At 44.1% G+C, this 13,642-nt stretch overlaps 1 protein-coding gene and 2 non-coding genes across 3 annotated transcripts; all 3 read right to left on the bottom strand.

The window, feature by feature from the left end:
- Window positions 1-2,876: 2,876 nt before the first annotated feature.
- On the bottom strand, window positions 2,877-2,950 carry trnat-agu (transfer RNA threonine (anticodon AGU)). The gene has a single exon. It is a non-coding gene; the product is annotated as a tRNA-Thr (tRNA).
- A 251-nt stretch (window positions 2,951-3,201) lies between these two features.
- On the bottom strand, window positions 3,202-3,316 carry trnal-uaa (transfer RNA leucine (anticodon UAA)). The gene is made up of 2 exons: window positions 3,279-3,316; window positions 3,202-3,247 (listed from the first exon to the last, which is right to left on the bottom strand). It is a non-coding gene; the product is annotated as a tRNA-Leu (tRNA).
- An 8,504-nt stretch (window positions 3,317-11,820) lies between these two features.
- Window positions 11,821-13,021, bottom strand: LOC133442084 (zinc finger protein ZFP2-like). The gene has a single exon (XM_061719997.1). The coding sequence runs from the start codon at window positions 12,937-12,939 to the stop codon at window positions 11,989-11,991; it is 951 nt and encodes a 316-aa protein (XP_061575981.1). The 5' UTR covers window positions 12,940-13,021; the 3' UTR covers window positions 11,821-11,988.
- Window positions 13,022-13,642: the final 621 nt, after the last annotated feature.

Here is a 13,642-nt window from a genome sequence, read left to right as displayed (position 1 = left end):
GGGCTCCGCCGGCAGCTGCAGGAGAGCCGTCACAGCGACATCAAGTGGCAGGAAAGTGACATTACATCAACAACAAAAAACTCTTCCTTTTTATTTCAGTTTAAGACAGAAGATAATCAAAGCAGAAAAAACATTTCTTCAGCAACGCTATCACTCACATGAACTTAATTTAAATACAGAGACTCTAAAGCCGCGTTTATACTTGCAGTTCAGAACGCGTACGCGAGACGCAGGATACGCGTGACGTCACGTCTCGCGTATCCTGCGTATCCTGCGTACATTTGACGCGTCGACGTGCACGTTCTCAAAAAGACACTGAACGCGTACGCGACCTGCAGTTCTCGCTCTGGCCGCTAGTATCGCTGTTCCCGGTCTGATCCCAGCTGGCACGATTATGCTGCTCTCCCCTGGAGAAAGTTCGCCGTGCATATATTTATGCAATATTTAACTTCCCCCCAGGGTTTCCGTTGTCCGGTAAAATATGCCGAAGTCCGGTATTTTATAATCTCTCCGGTCAAAATACTCACTGGTGCTGCGGGACTAGAGTCCCCGGGAGTACCGCGGATGGCGAGCCCCGGCCGCCGAGCCCCGGCCGCCGAGCCCCGGCCGCCGAGCCCCGGCGGCCGAGCCCTGGCGGCCGAGCCCCGGCGGCCGAGCCCCGGCGGAGGTACGCGCCGAGCCTCGGTGCCTCCCGGAGCCGGGAGCCAGGAGTCAATTGACGGGACTTATTTTATTTTAAATACTCTGTTTTTCAATAAAAATACTATTGAATGACTTGCAAATGAATGAATGAATGACTTGGAATCATATTAGGAACAATACATTTTTTTACCATGTTAATCTTTCTTATATATTGACATCTACTTCTCCATATGAACCTAAAATTAACTGGATTTATTGTTTCGTCATTCTTGTTGAGATGGGTAAGGAGAATGCTGGATAAATTAGTCTGGAAAGACTATCCACTTTTGATAATAAGCAATAATAATAAGATAAGATAAAATAGTCCTTTATTACTCCCTCAACGGGGAAACTCACGTAGCAGAAGTACACACACACAGACACACAGGGAAGGGGGTAAAACAGTAATATAAATAAGTAATACACATTAAAAAAAGAGTAATAATAATAATAATAATAATGTTGTGGTTTTCTTTAGCTTCCTTCAAGGCTCCCAGAGCTTTACAGAGATCACTATCATTCATACACATCCTCCCGGTAGCTCCGTCTGTAGCCGCAGCTGTCCTGCAGACTGACGGGAGCGTGGCTGCCATATCGCGCCAAACGGCCCCTCCGACCACCACCAACATTCATACACATTCATACACATTCACACGATGTTATAATCTCCTACATCATCCAATATTGTCCTGTAAAAGTGTTCGTTTTTCTAATCTGCTACCGCTGCTGCTGCTACTACTTCTGCTACTTAATATAAGTAGCTTTTCCAACTGTTGCTCTGCTTACTGCCCCCTATCGGTCACCATCGGTATGACATGCTCTACTCGGGTGGTACGCAACGTACGCAGTGGAGCATGAACAGACACGTTCGCAGGGTACGCAGGATACGCAGCCACCTGCGTAGAGTATATTCCCGCCTTAAGCAGAACTAAAGAACCCAGAGCGTCTTCATGTGGCGGGCAGTGATTCGGGGAAATGTCGCCATCTGCTGGACGAATACATGAACTGCAAAAACAAACGGAGGAGGAAGGTTGGACCTCTGTTGGAGGAAAACGTATTCTAGAATTCTTTATAAAACCATAATATGGTTTATACCTTAATATGGTTTATATAAATGTCTTTCTCTTCAGATACGTGGACCTGGAGAACAACTAGACAACGTACCTGCCAAGAATCTGTCCTTTCTGGATACTTAAAGCGACACTACGTAACTTTTCCACCTTAATATAATATTTCCAGAGTCATTGTGATGGTACATCAACTTACAACAGGTTTAATGACACCTCTGTCATGGTCTGAGGGGTCTGTATTGCCTTCACTGGCACTATGTAACTTTGAGGAGCATGGTAGGAACCCTGCCACACTACTGGTAAAGCACTACCGCTTTTGTCCAAAGGAGACGCCAAACTCAACAAAAGCTGAAAGTTACGTTGTGCTGCTTTAAAGCCCCAAAAATAAAGCAGCTCCACCTTCCACTGAGTCATTCTGGTCATTTGGTTTTGTCGCCTTTCTAACCTTTGTGTTTTGGCTACTTACTCCAGTTATTGATGGCATTTATTTATAATTAAAGGTATTCCCTGAGTTTTTTTCAATGTGATCTTATCTGTTCCAGTCATATAATTAACAATCACTTCAAGTGGATAATCAAACTATATATGTATAATTTAACAAGGAACGAGACAAAGCTTCAAAGTTGAAAGAGAAACAAGCCACATTTATTAATACAAAAATAACAATACACACATGGTAAACAAATATATACATTGATATACAAAATAACTGTATACAAATTATTAAAAAAATACATTGACATACAAAACCTCCTCCTTATTAGGGCCCGAGCACTGATAGTGCGAAGGCCCTATTGTATCTGTAGGAATTTTCCTTGTTTTTTTGTTTTCCTTCTTCCGACAAAATGAGGGCCTTTTTGCCCCATAAACGTGCCCCAAATTTTGCACACAAGCCAGGCCTGGCGAAAAATTTGATATTTAATGGCTTGCATTAACCAGCCAATCACATGGCAGCAACTCAATGTATTTAGGCATGTAGACATGGTCAAGAGAATCTGCTGTGGTTCAAACCAGCATCAGAATGGCGAAGTACGGTGATTTAAGAGACTTTGAACATGGCATGGTTGTTGGTAACAGACATGATGAATGAGACATCTCTAATCTTCCAGAGACAGTTGGGTTTAGAGGCTCTGCTGGGATTTGAACCCAGGATCTCCTGTTTACTAGACAGGTGCTTTGACCAACTAAGCCACAGGGCCTCCGTAAACCCTCACTTACCTCATCTTCATGGGGATTTCTCTAAAAACAACCGGGGCCTCACATACTAACGTTCATAATAAATAAATAATACATAATAAAAGTGTTGTACACCATGTTCCACTCATGTCAGGATGTAGTAAAATCCCCTTTGAGTAGATTTGGGTACACATTTTGATTTATTGGGCCCTAACCGACGGTGGCGTTGTTGGTAAACAGAAAGAGAGCTTTGTTGGTCAAAGCAGCATGAAACTGTCAGAAGTGGGATTTGAACCCACGCCTCCCTTGGGAGACCAGAATACTCTGTACACATGAAGGAAGTACGTTATCCTTAAGTCTGGCGCCTTAAACCACTCGGCCATTCTGACTACGACTATAACACCTCACAAAGTTATCAATGAAATTTTACATGACAATCAGGGTTTCCAGTTTTACCCACGGAGAGTTATCCAGATGTGAAATAGAAGAAACTGGTTTAAAGTAACAACCTCTTTCCCTAAGACAACTCAAAAATGAAATATTGACAAATATACATTTGTTTTATGGGTCGTCGTCATCATCATCATCATCATCATCATCATCATCATCATCATCATCATCATCATCATCATCATCATCATCATCATCATCACCATCATCATCATCATCATCAATATAAAGTTCCCAGATTGATCCAGGATTACATATTGTATTCCAGTACTCCAAAGTCATCTCCAGCTGCTTTTCTCTGCTGCTTTTTCAAAAGTTTTCCACGGTTGGATTAGTTTCATTGTTGATCATCTTGATGTAGTTTTTCTGGGACAGTTGGGAGGTTTGTTGCATGAAAGTAGAAAGAAGAAGTCCAGGATGTGTGAGAAAGGCTTTACATCTCCCCCTGAGTTCCTCCTGGATGATTCCGCTGCAGGAAGACGATCCAGGATGAGGAGGTGCAGCTATGTGAAGCCAGGTTGAACTAATCCTGGTTCGTGCACGTTGACGTCTGTCTTAAGCAGACCGTGAGGTCGGTCCCAGATGTCCTGATTCAGAAATGGAGGATGAGTGTGGCTGATGTTTCACCGAGTGAACAACAGCTTCTAATGGAAACGTATGAGGAGCTTAAACAGCTGATACGTTCAGAAATGTCCTCCAGACGCTGTTAATGAACTCAGAGAGTCTGACAGACAACAGTGGACAGACTGAATGTGTAGTCGTCCAACATATGAGCTGTAGAGCTCATTTACTGAATAACTTCTTACTGTGGCGGAAATCAGTCAAACCAACATTGGCTTCCTTTGACTAACGTTACATTTCATTTAAACAAATACAAGTTTACCAAATATAAAACTCTGAACATGGAAAACATCTTTTTCTAAGTTTTTACTATCATGTCTTAATAAGTCTGTTAACATCTGTGGCAGGGTGCAGGATTGGGGCGTGGTCTGCAGGGGAGAGAGGGAGTGCGGGGGAGTGGCGCACAGGTGAATCTAATCATTCTGTGTATTTCAGTAGGGTGTGGGCTCTGGAGACGAGAGAAGGACATAAGCAGACCAGAGGGGACGAGCAGCTCGGCTGACGAGGCCTCTGAGTGTTGGTGAACAGAAAACAATAAAAAGTCCTGAACGGATCCCGGTGTCCGCTGTCTTTGTGACCCCCGTAACACACACCTTGTTACAGTGGCGCCCTAACGTGGGGCACAAAAAAAAAAAAATGACAGCGGAACGCGGAGGGGAGATGGAGCGGGCAGTGGCGTCTCTCGCCCAGGCGATGGCGGAGATGTCGGTCAGGCTCCAGGACCAGGCCGAGCGGCAGACGGCCACCCTGGAGGAGCTGGCGGCTCAGCAGGCAGGCAGGGCGGGTCGGGGTGGTCGCCCGGCCGCTCCCTTTGCGGGGGTCGTCCTGCAGAAGATGACTGAGGCGGACGACCCCCTCGCATTTTTTGACACCTTTGAGGCGGTGGCGGAGGCCTGTGATTGGCCAGCGGCGGAGTGGGCGGTGCGCCTCCTGCCGCTCCTGTCAGGGGAGGCGCAGATGGCGGCTCTCGCCCTCCCAGCGGCAGCACGCGCCACCTACGGCCCGGTGCGGTGGGCTGTGATGGACCGGCTGGGGCGATCCCCGGAGGACTACCGCCGCCGGTTCAGGGAGCTCAAGCTGGGGCCGACGGACCGCCCCTTCACCTTCGCTCACCAGCTCCACGACGCGGCGGTGCGGTGGCTGCGACCCAGCGAAGCGGAGGGGGAGAAGCGGGTGGTGCAGCAGATCGTCCTGGAGCAATTCGTCCAGGGGCTCCCCACCCGGACGGCGGCGTGGGTCCGCTGCCATCGCCCGGGGACCCTGCAGGAGGCCATCACCCTGGCAGAGGACCATCTGGCGGTCCTAACCGGCCGCAGCAGCGGCGGGACCCGCAGCGCGTCCCATCCCTGCGCCGCGCCGGAGGTTCGCCGCGGCAGGGGGTCCGCCCACAACGAATAATGCTTCTCCTTTTTCTCCTCCCCAGAGCTCACACCCGGTTCCGCCCGCGCCAGCTGACCCGGCGGGGGCCCCTCAAACGCCTGGGCAGGGCTGCTGGCAGTGCGGCCAGCCCGGACACATCAGGCGGGAGTGCCCGCTGATGGAGGTGGGCCAGGTGATCCGGGTGGCCGGTCCGCCGGCATCCTCCCCGGACTCAGGAGGGACATACCGGGTTCCGGTAAGGATCCGTGGGGGTATACCTTGGTGGATTCTGGCTGCATGCAGTCGGTAATTCACCAAAGCCTGGTGCGACCCGAGGCTTTGATGAATGTGTCGTCCTGGGTTGAGGTTGTGTGTGTTCACGGTGATGTGCATAAGTACCCCGTGGTACCAGTGGAAATTAGACACAAGGGGAAAAAGCATAGATTAAAGGCCGCGGTTAGCTCCCGCCTTTTGCATCCTCTGATTCTAGGACTCGATTGGCCGGGGTTTGGAAATTTGTTGACATGTATTTCAACTTTATTCTCTACATTTCGACTTTTTTCTCAAAATTATTTTTCAACATTAATTTTGACATTTCGACTTTTTTCTCGACATTTCAACTTTTTTCTCAAAGTGCACAATAAAAAAGAATCTTCCCCTATCAAATAATATTTCTCCTGCGTGGCCCTGATACTCTTCCGTACAAATACAAAATGTAACGTTACCTCTGAATTCCGTTTCAGAATGGTTTTCTTCGTTCTTTCTTCATCACAGGGCAGTGAAATGTGAACAAATGAAAATTGAAATTGTAAATGAAATTGCTCCTTCCAGTGCAGACACGTTGGTGCACATGCACATGGGCAACACATTTGTTTTTCATTTGTCAACAGGGTGTGAATAGCTCAGCTGATGGGGGCTTGCTATTTGCACCCTGGGTGCAAATAGTCACTCTGTTTATTTTTTCATATATAATCGATAGCTTCTCTTTGAATATTTCAACACAAGATCCTGGTATTCTGTAGACACAGCTTACTAGTACATTTTTAGATTTCTCCATTTCTATTAATACTGTGATACATTCCATTACATAGTTTATCGTTTCTGACATGCTATCATAGCTTTACTTCTGTAGGTTTTATCAATGTATATTACCACTCCACCTTTTTTTAGGTTTTCTATTAATATGATACATTTCATAACCTTCTATTTCAGCCAAGGCGGTTTGTTCTTCGCTTAGCCAAGTTTCAGAGACTGCTATTATTGTGAAATTAGTCTTTAACTGTTCTAAACTATGTTTGATTTTTGACAGATTTTAATTTAAACGTATTCTATTGAAATGTATGATTGAGATTCCCCCTCCTCTCTAAAGTTGTTCCCAAACTGTTCTTCAGTCTAGTATTCACAATGGTTCTGTATGTTAATGTAAATACTATTCTCAGGATCAATATCATTTTCAATGTCATGACCCCTGTAGTCTGTGAATCTAGATGTTTTAAGTCCAAGGGCCTCACATTCAGTGATATTTTGTCTCATGACATCAGTTGGGAGTGAATGGTTTGTGTCAGGGCTTGTCATGGGCTGTAAGTTTCAGGAGTGACAGTCATTTTGCTTGTGTGTCCTTTAAATTGTCATTTCTTGAACTTTTCCAGCTCCATGATGTCTTTGATGAGCAGCACTTTGGATTCCTCAGGTGTTCCATTGAGTTTTATAAATACTTTGCAGTTGGATGTCCATGTTGATTGGATCTTGTTCTGCTTCCGTAAAAACCGTGCTTGTCGGGCAATGTCTGCATTTTTCTTTGTTAAGTGTTCGTTCAAATAAACATTTGTTCCTCTCAGTTTCCGCCCCTGCTTGAGCAGTGCTGTTTTCTGCTTTCTATTTACCAGTGGAATAATAATGGCAGGTTTGTGGTTTTTATCTCTCCGGGGGAGAGGATGACAGGCCTCAATATCATTGCTGTCCACAGTTATCCCTTTTCTATCCAGGAATGTGATCACCTGCTGCTCCAGTGAGTCCAAGTCAGGCTTGGTGACTTCTTCATCTCTCGATACAGCCCTGGCATATGAGCGAGGCTTTGTGTCCAGTCCACTGACAATCAGGTCCTTCATCCTGGAGTATTGTTCAAGTTCTGACACCCGGCATTCTAACATGGATATCACTTTATCCTTTTCAGCGTTTTTTTCTTTTTAATTCCTTAATTTCTTCCATCAAGTTTATTATCACTTTTAGTTGTTTGGAGATGTTTGCTATTTCTTCTTACAAGAAGTTTAAAGATTTCTTTATTTCCTCTACTTCCTCGTCTGTGATTGCTGGCTTTTTTGGTGCATCCTGATATTTAGCTTTGTTAAAACAAATGAAACAACACTGACCCAATAGTTGCAGCTCCTGCTGAGGCCTGGTGGTGGAAGCTGCTGTAGCTGGTAGTGGGTCCAAAAAGCAGTACTGCCTCTTCCTGCTCTGATTCTGCAGGTAACAGAGTCAAATTTCCTCCCTCATCATAGTGAGTCAGAGGTTAGGTGAACTTAATGACACAGGCGTCTGCTGCTCCAGCAGCAACACGATCACAATCATTTCATTACTACGGCCCACGTCTGTGGAATAGCCTGCCGGAAAAACCTAAGGGCTGCAAAGACTGCTGGGGCAAAAAAGCATTTAGCCAATTGTGCAAGTTCTCCCACTTAAAAAGATAAGAGGCCTGTAATTTTCATCATAGGTACACTTGAACCATGAGAGACAGAATGGGGGGAAAGAATCCAGGAAATCACATTGTAGGATTTTTACTGAATTAATTGGTAAATTCCTCAGTAAAATAAGAATTTGGTCACCTACAAACAAGCAAGATTTCTGGCTTTCATAGACCTGTAACGTCTTCTTTAAGAGGCTCCTCTGTCCTCCACTTGTTACCTGTATTAATGGCACCTGTTTTAACTGGTTATCAGTATAAAAGACACCTGTTTTAACTGGTTATCAGTATAAAAGACACCTGTCCACAACCTCAAACAGTCACACGCCAAACTCCACAAGACCAAAGAGCTGTCAAAAGACGCGAGAAACTAAATTGTAGCCCTGCACCAGGCTGGGAAGACTGAATCTGCAATAGGTAAGCAGCTCGGTGTGAAGAAATCAACTGTGGGAGCAATTATTCGAAAATAGAACACATACAAGACACTGATAATCTCCCTCCATCTGGGGCTCCGTGCAAGATCTTACTCCGTGGGGTAAAAATGATCACCAGAACGGTGAGTAAAGATCCCAGAACCACACGGGGACCTAGTGAATGACCTGCAGAGAGCTGGGACCAGAGTAACAAAGGAACCATCAGTAACACACTACGATCAGGGACTCAGATCCTGCAGGGCCAGACGTTCCCCCTGCTGAAGACAGTACATGTCCAGGCCCGTCTGAAGTTTGCTAGAGAGCATTTGGATGATACAGAAGAGGACTGGGAGAATGTTATATGGTCAGATGAAACCAAAATAGAACTTTTTGATGGAAACACAACTTGTTTGGAGAAAGAAAGCTGAGTTGCATCCAAATAACATCATACCTACTGTGAAGCATGGGGGTGGAAACATCATGCTTTGGGGATGTTTTTCTGCGTTGAAAGTCTGTGTTGCCCAGCGACAGCCCCAAAACATCACTGCTCTAGAGGAGATCTGCATGGAGGAACGGACCAATCACTGCTAGAGGAGATCTGCATGGAGGAACGGACCAATCACTGCTCTAGAGGAGATCTGCATGCAGGAACGGACCAATCACTGCTCTAGAGGAGATCTGCATGGAGGAACGGACCAATCACTGTTCTAGAGGAGATCTGCATGGAGGAACGGACCAATCACTGCTCTAGAGGAGATCTGCATGGAGGAACGGACCAAAATACCAGCAACAGTGTAGAAAACCTTGTGAAGAATGACAGAAAACGTTTGACCTCTGTCATTGCCAACAAAGGGTATAAGTATTAGTATAGTATAAGTATAGTATAATTACTATTCAGAAGAACTTTTGTTATCGACCAAATACTTCTTTTCCACTATAATTTGCAAATATATTCTTTAAAAATCAGACAATGTGATTTCAGTTGTTTTTTTTTGGTCATTCTGTCTCTGTGATGAAAATTACAGGTCTCTTTTATCTTTTTAAGTGGGAGAATTTGCACAACTGGGGCCTCATTTACAAAGAGTGTGTGGATTTCTACGTTGGTCCGTGTGTGGAATTCTTGCGTACGCAAAAAAACAATTCAGATGTTCAAAACTGTGCATACGCCCAAATCCACGCACGTTTCTTTGAACATCACAATCAACGTGGAGTCGAGTGCACATGCAGTTCTGTGAAGAGTTGTGGGTTTATTATGTCCGTAAAGTTTTGTGAATGTTAATATTTAGCGTTAGTGCATCATTACACTCTTTTTTTTTTTTCGTTTGTAATTTAAGAACCAACACCAGAACTTAAGTTGGTGGGACGAAAAACAGCTCTTTGTTCCGTTTTACTGTCATGCGTATGATATACTAACGGATTAAGCCCAATGTACACGTGTATTGAGTCTCATAGTTTGCATTGTGGATGTTCGTGATCACCTCTGTGTAACAGTGTGAACAACATAAACTCATATTTAAAACATGAAGCATCACGATCGAATTCCTCCACTCAGATTGTTGACAGCAGCAGGAGAGACCGGTCTAACACTTTCTATAGTCCTGCAGCCGACTCCATATAAGACTCTGAAAGTAGCCCAAACATTCAATAAAAACTTTATTCATATATTGCTGATTCACATCAGTTTGTACCAACCAACCTTTCAGTGACATGTTAGTTTTATTTTAAAAGACAACTTTAGAGAACCGGTTCGTTAATGTTTGTCTGCTCAGACGTAGTTATTGATGTTTTAGGATATTACTTTTATCTCGAGTAGTCGTCCCATTCGGTCGTCATGGCGACAGATGTCCAACCTGTCAGCAGCTCCAGCTGAAAGCATCATGTTGGTCTGAACCGGAGCAGCTGGTCCAGTTCAGGGCAGAGATCCAGAAGATCCTCTTGGTACCTGAACCAGCTGATGGTCCAGTCTTAGTCCTGGACCAGCAGGTCTACGTGGTCCCTGAAGACTCACTACTGATCCTGCATCAGCAGGTTCCTCTAACAGAACCAATGCTGACATTGTGATTGACAGGTTACATCTTTGTGCTCCTACCTTTATATGTTCACATGGTTTATTGTGAGATTGTTTCAGTTCCACTCGTGTGTAACTTACCTGGTGATGTGGGGACTGTCGTGTCCTTCATGTGGTCGTGAACTTATTGTTGACGTCACGTTTCCTCATATTTTGGACTTCACTGCATCACCAGTATCGCATCGCCAATGGACAAAACCTCAGAAATGTGTGTACGCCAGCCTTGATGTGTGCGTGAAGGGCCGCAACTTTCAACATTAAAATACATTTTTGAATATCTGACGGGTTTTTTTTTGCTATTCATGGATTTTACTAAATATCCATACATGATTTTTTAAATAAACATCATATGAAACATGATATATTCCTGTAGGAGGAAGTTTTTTGAAAAACGTCCTCAAACCTGTTAGGCTTGACAAGTACAATCCAAAAAAATGAATTGTGCCAAGTTTGGTGTTAATGGAGACTTCAGGTAAAAAGGTACTGAAATTTATTAAATGTACAGAAATTTCCACAAACATTGGATTTAACATCAAAATAAATGTTAAAAAGGGGCAAATTTAGCAAAGCATTCAAGGAATCGATCCTGAAAGTTCAGCTCTCAAGGACAAATGGTTGATTACATATATAATATATACACAGGAGTTAGCCAGTCGGAGGAACATCTTCCTATTTCACATCAGGAATATACAGTGACTGCTGGGTATTTAATTCTTGGAGACTCTACTTATCCTTTGCAGGACTGGCTCTTGAAACCATTCCATGACACTGGACGACTGACAGCAGAACAGTCTGCGTTTAAGCACAAAGTCAACCGAGCACGAGTGGTTGTGGAAGATGAATTCAGCAGGTTGCTTTCTGTGATGTCCGACTGGTGAAATGAATGGTGATGACTTCCTGTCCACTGCATAATCTGTGTGAAAGTCATGGAAAGACTTATGAAACATCATAGGATGAACCTGCAGCAGCACCACTTCAGCCAGTGGTGGCAGTGGCTCGGGGTGGAGAGGAGGAAGGCAGAGATGTTAGAGATGCGCTAATGCAGTATTTGTGGAATAGTTAAAGCTATAGTTAGATTACATTCTGTATCCCAGTATGGTGTTACAATAAACTTGTGCTTTTTGCAGATACATGGATTTTGTCCATCCATCCATCTTCATCCACTTGATGTGGGACTGGTTAGTGGGGGCAGCAGTCTGAGCAGAGATGTCCAGACTTCCCTCACCCCACACATTTCCTCCAGCTCTTCTGGAGGAATCCAGAGACGTTCCCAGGTCAGCCAAAAGACATTCCCTCCGGTGTGTCCTGTATCTTCTCCTGGTGGGCCATGCCAGGAACACCTTCCCAGGAGGTGTCCAGGGGGCATCTTATGTTAGTCTTTCAAGTTTCGGTATGATGTTGTCTGATTATTTTGCTTTTTGTGCTGAGCTGTTTTTTGCAATTCCACACTTCATACTGATCACATCTTTAGAGTTTATCACTCGTGTGAGTACGTTGGTGACTCTTTAGCTGACGTGATGTGGTAAAAGCTGCCTCACACTGTTCACATCTGAAAGGTTTATCTCCAGTGTGAATATGTTGGTGAGTCCTTAGATTACCTTGTTGGGTAAAAGCTGCTCCACACTGATCACATCTGAACGGTTTATCGCCAGTGTGAATACGTTGGTGAGTCCTTAGATTACTTTGTTGGGTGAAAGCTGCTCCACACTGATCACATCTGAACGGTTTATCTCCAGTGTGAATACGTTGGTGAATATTTAGATAACCTGATGTGGTAAAAGCTGCTCCACACTGTTCACATCTGAATGGTTTTTCTCCAGTGTGAATACGTTGGTGAGTCCTTAAATCACTTGATGTGGTAAAAGCTGCCCCACACTGATCACAAGTGAACGGTTTATCTCCAGTGTGAATACGTTGGTGAATATTTAGATAACCTGATGTGGTAAAAGCTGCTCCACACTGTTCACATCTGAATGGTTTTTCTCCAGTGTGAACACGTTGGTGAGTCCTTAGATCACCTGATGTGGTAAAAGCTGCTCCACACTGATCACATCTGAACGGTTTATCGCCAGTGTGAATACGTTGGTGAATCTTTAGCTTTCCTGACTCAGTAAAAGCTGCTCCACACTGATCACACCTAAACGGTTTATCTCCAGTGTGAATACGTTGGTGAGTCCTTAGATGATCTTGTCTGGTAAAAGCTGCTCCACACTGATCACATCTGAACGGTTTATCGCCAGTGTGAATACGTTGGTGAATCTTTAGATTACTTTGTTGGGTAAAAGCTGCTCCACACTGATCACAAGTGAACGGTTTATCTCCAGTGTGAATACGTTGGTGAATCTTTAGCTTATCTCCTCTGGTAAAAGCTGCCCCACACTGATCACAAGTGAACGGTGTATCTCCAGTGTGAATCATCTTATGTCTTCTCAGACCTGATGAAGTGGTGAGGACTTTCTTGCAGTGATCACAGCGATAACTTGTGGGTCTCTCTTTGCCTTTATGTTTCTGTAAGGACAGAGAAGAAGAATTAAATCATCTTGTTGGCTGACTCTCAAAAGCTTTTCAGTTTCTATAAAGTGCTGTCTGTCTAAAGTGCTGTTCTTGACAGCCAGAGACCTTCAGATGAAACATCTCAGTACGTCAAATCAAAAGTGTAAATAGTTAAAGCTACTAACACGAAAACCATCAAAATAGTTCATTAATATGGATGGGTATTGATAAGATCCTCCAACCTTTTTTCATTCTGCTTAACGATTTGGTTTTTATCCCTTATCAATTCTCATTTGGGAAAAAAGAGACAACAAAAAGTTGATTAGCATTACCAATATAAAATAAATATTCTCCCGTAGAAATGAACAAATACAACATGCATCATTCTCTGGCAATTCCACGATTCCAAGATGTTTCTAAAAGAAAAAATAAATAAAAATAAATAAATAAAATTGTCCTTTTTAAAAGATATATGAACTGAGCACTCAAAAATAAAGCCAGTGAGCCAGTGACAAATACAACCAAGGCAGAGTTCTCTTGCTGCACGGTGTAGTGCTGTAACTTTTGCAGGATGGGTAAAATCTCACCATAGGTCGCACTTTTGTCACTGAAGACTGCCAGTGTAAAG

This window comes from Cololabis saira, chromosome 4, assembly GCF_033807715.1.
Source record: "Cololabis saira isolate AMF1-May2022 chromosome 4, fColSai1.1, whole genome shotgun sequence".
NCBI classification, from domain to species: domain Eukaryota; kingdom Metazoa; phylum Chordata; class Actinopteri; order Beloniformes; family Belonidae; genus Cololabis; species Cololabis saira.
The sequence above is the reverse complement of the archived record's forward strand: the minus strand, read 5'-3'. Positions and strand labels throughout refer to the sequence as shown.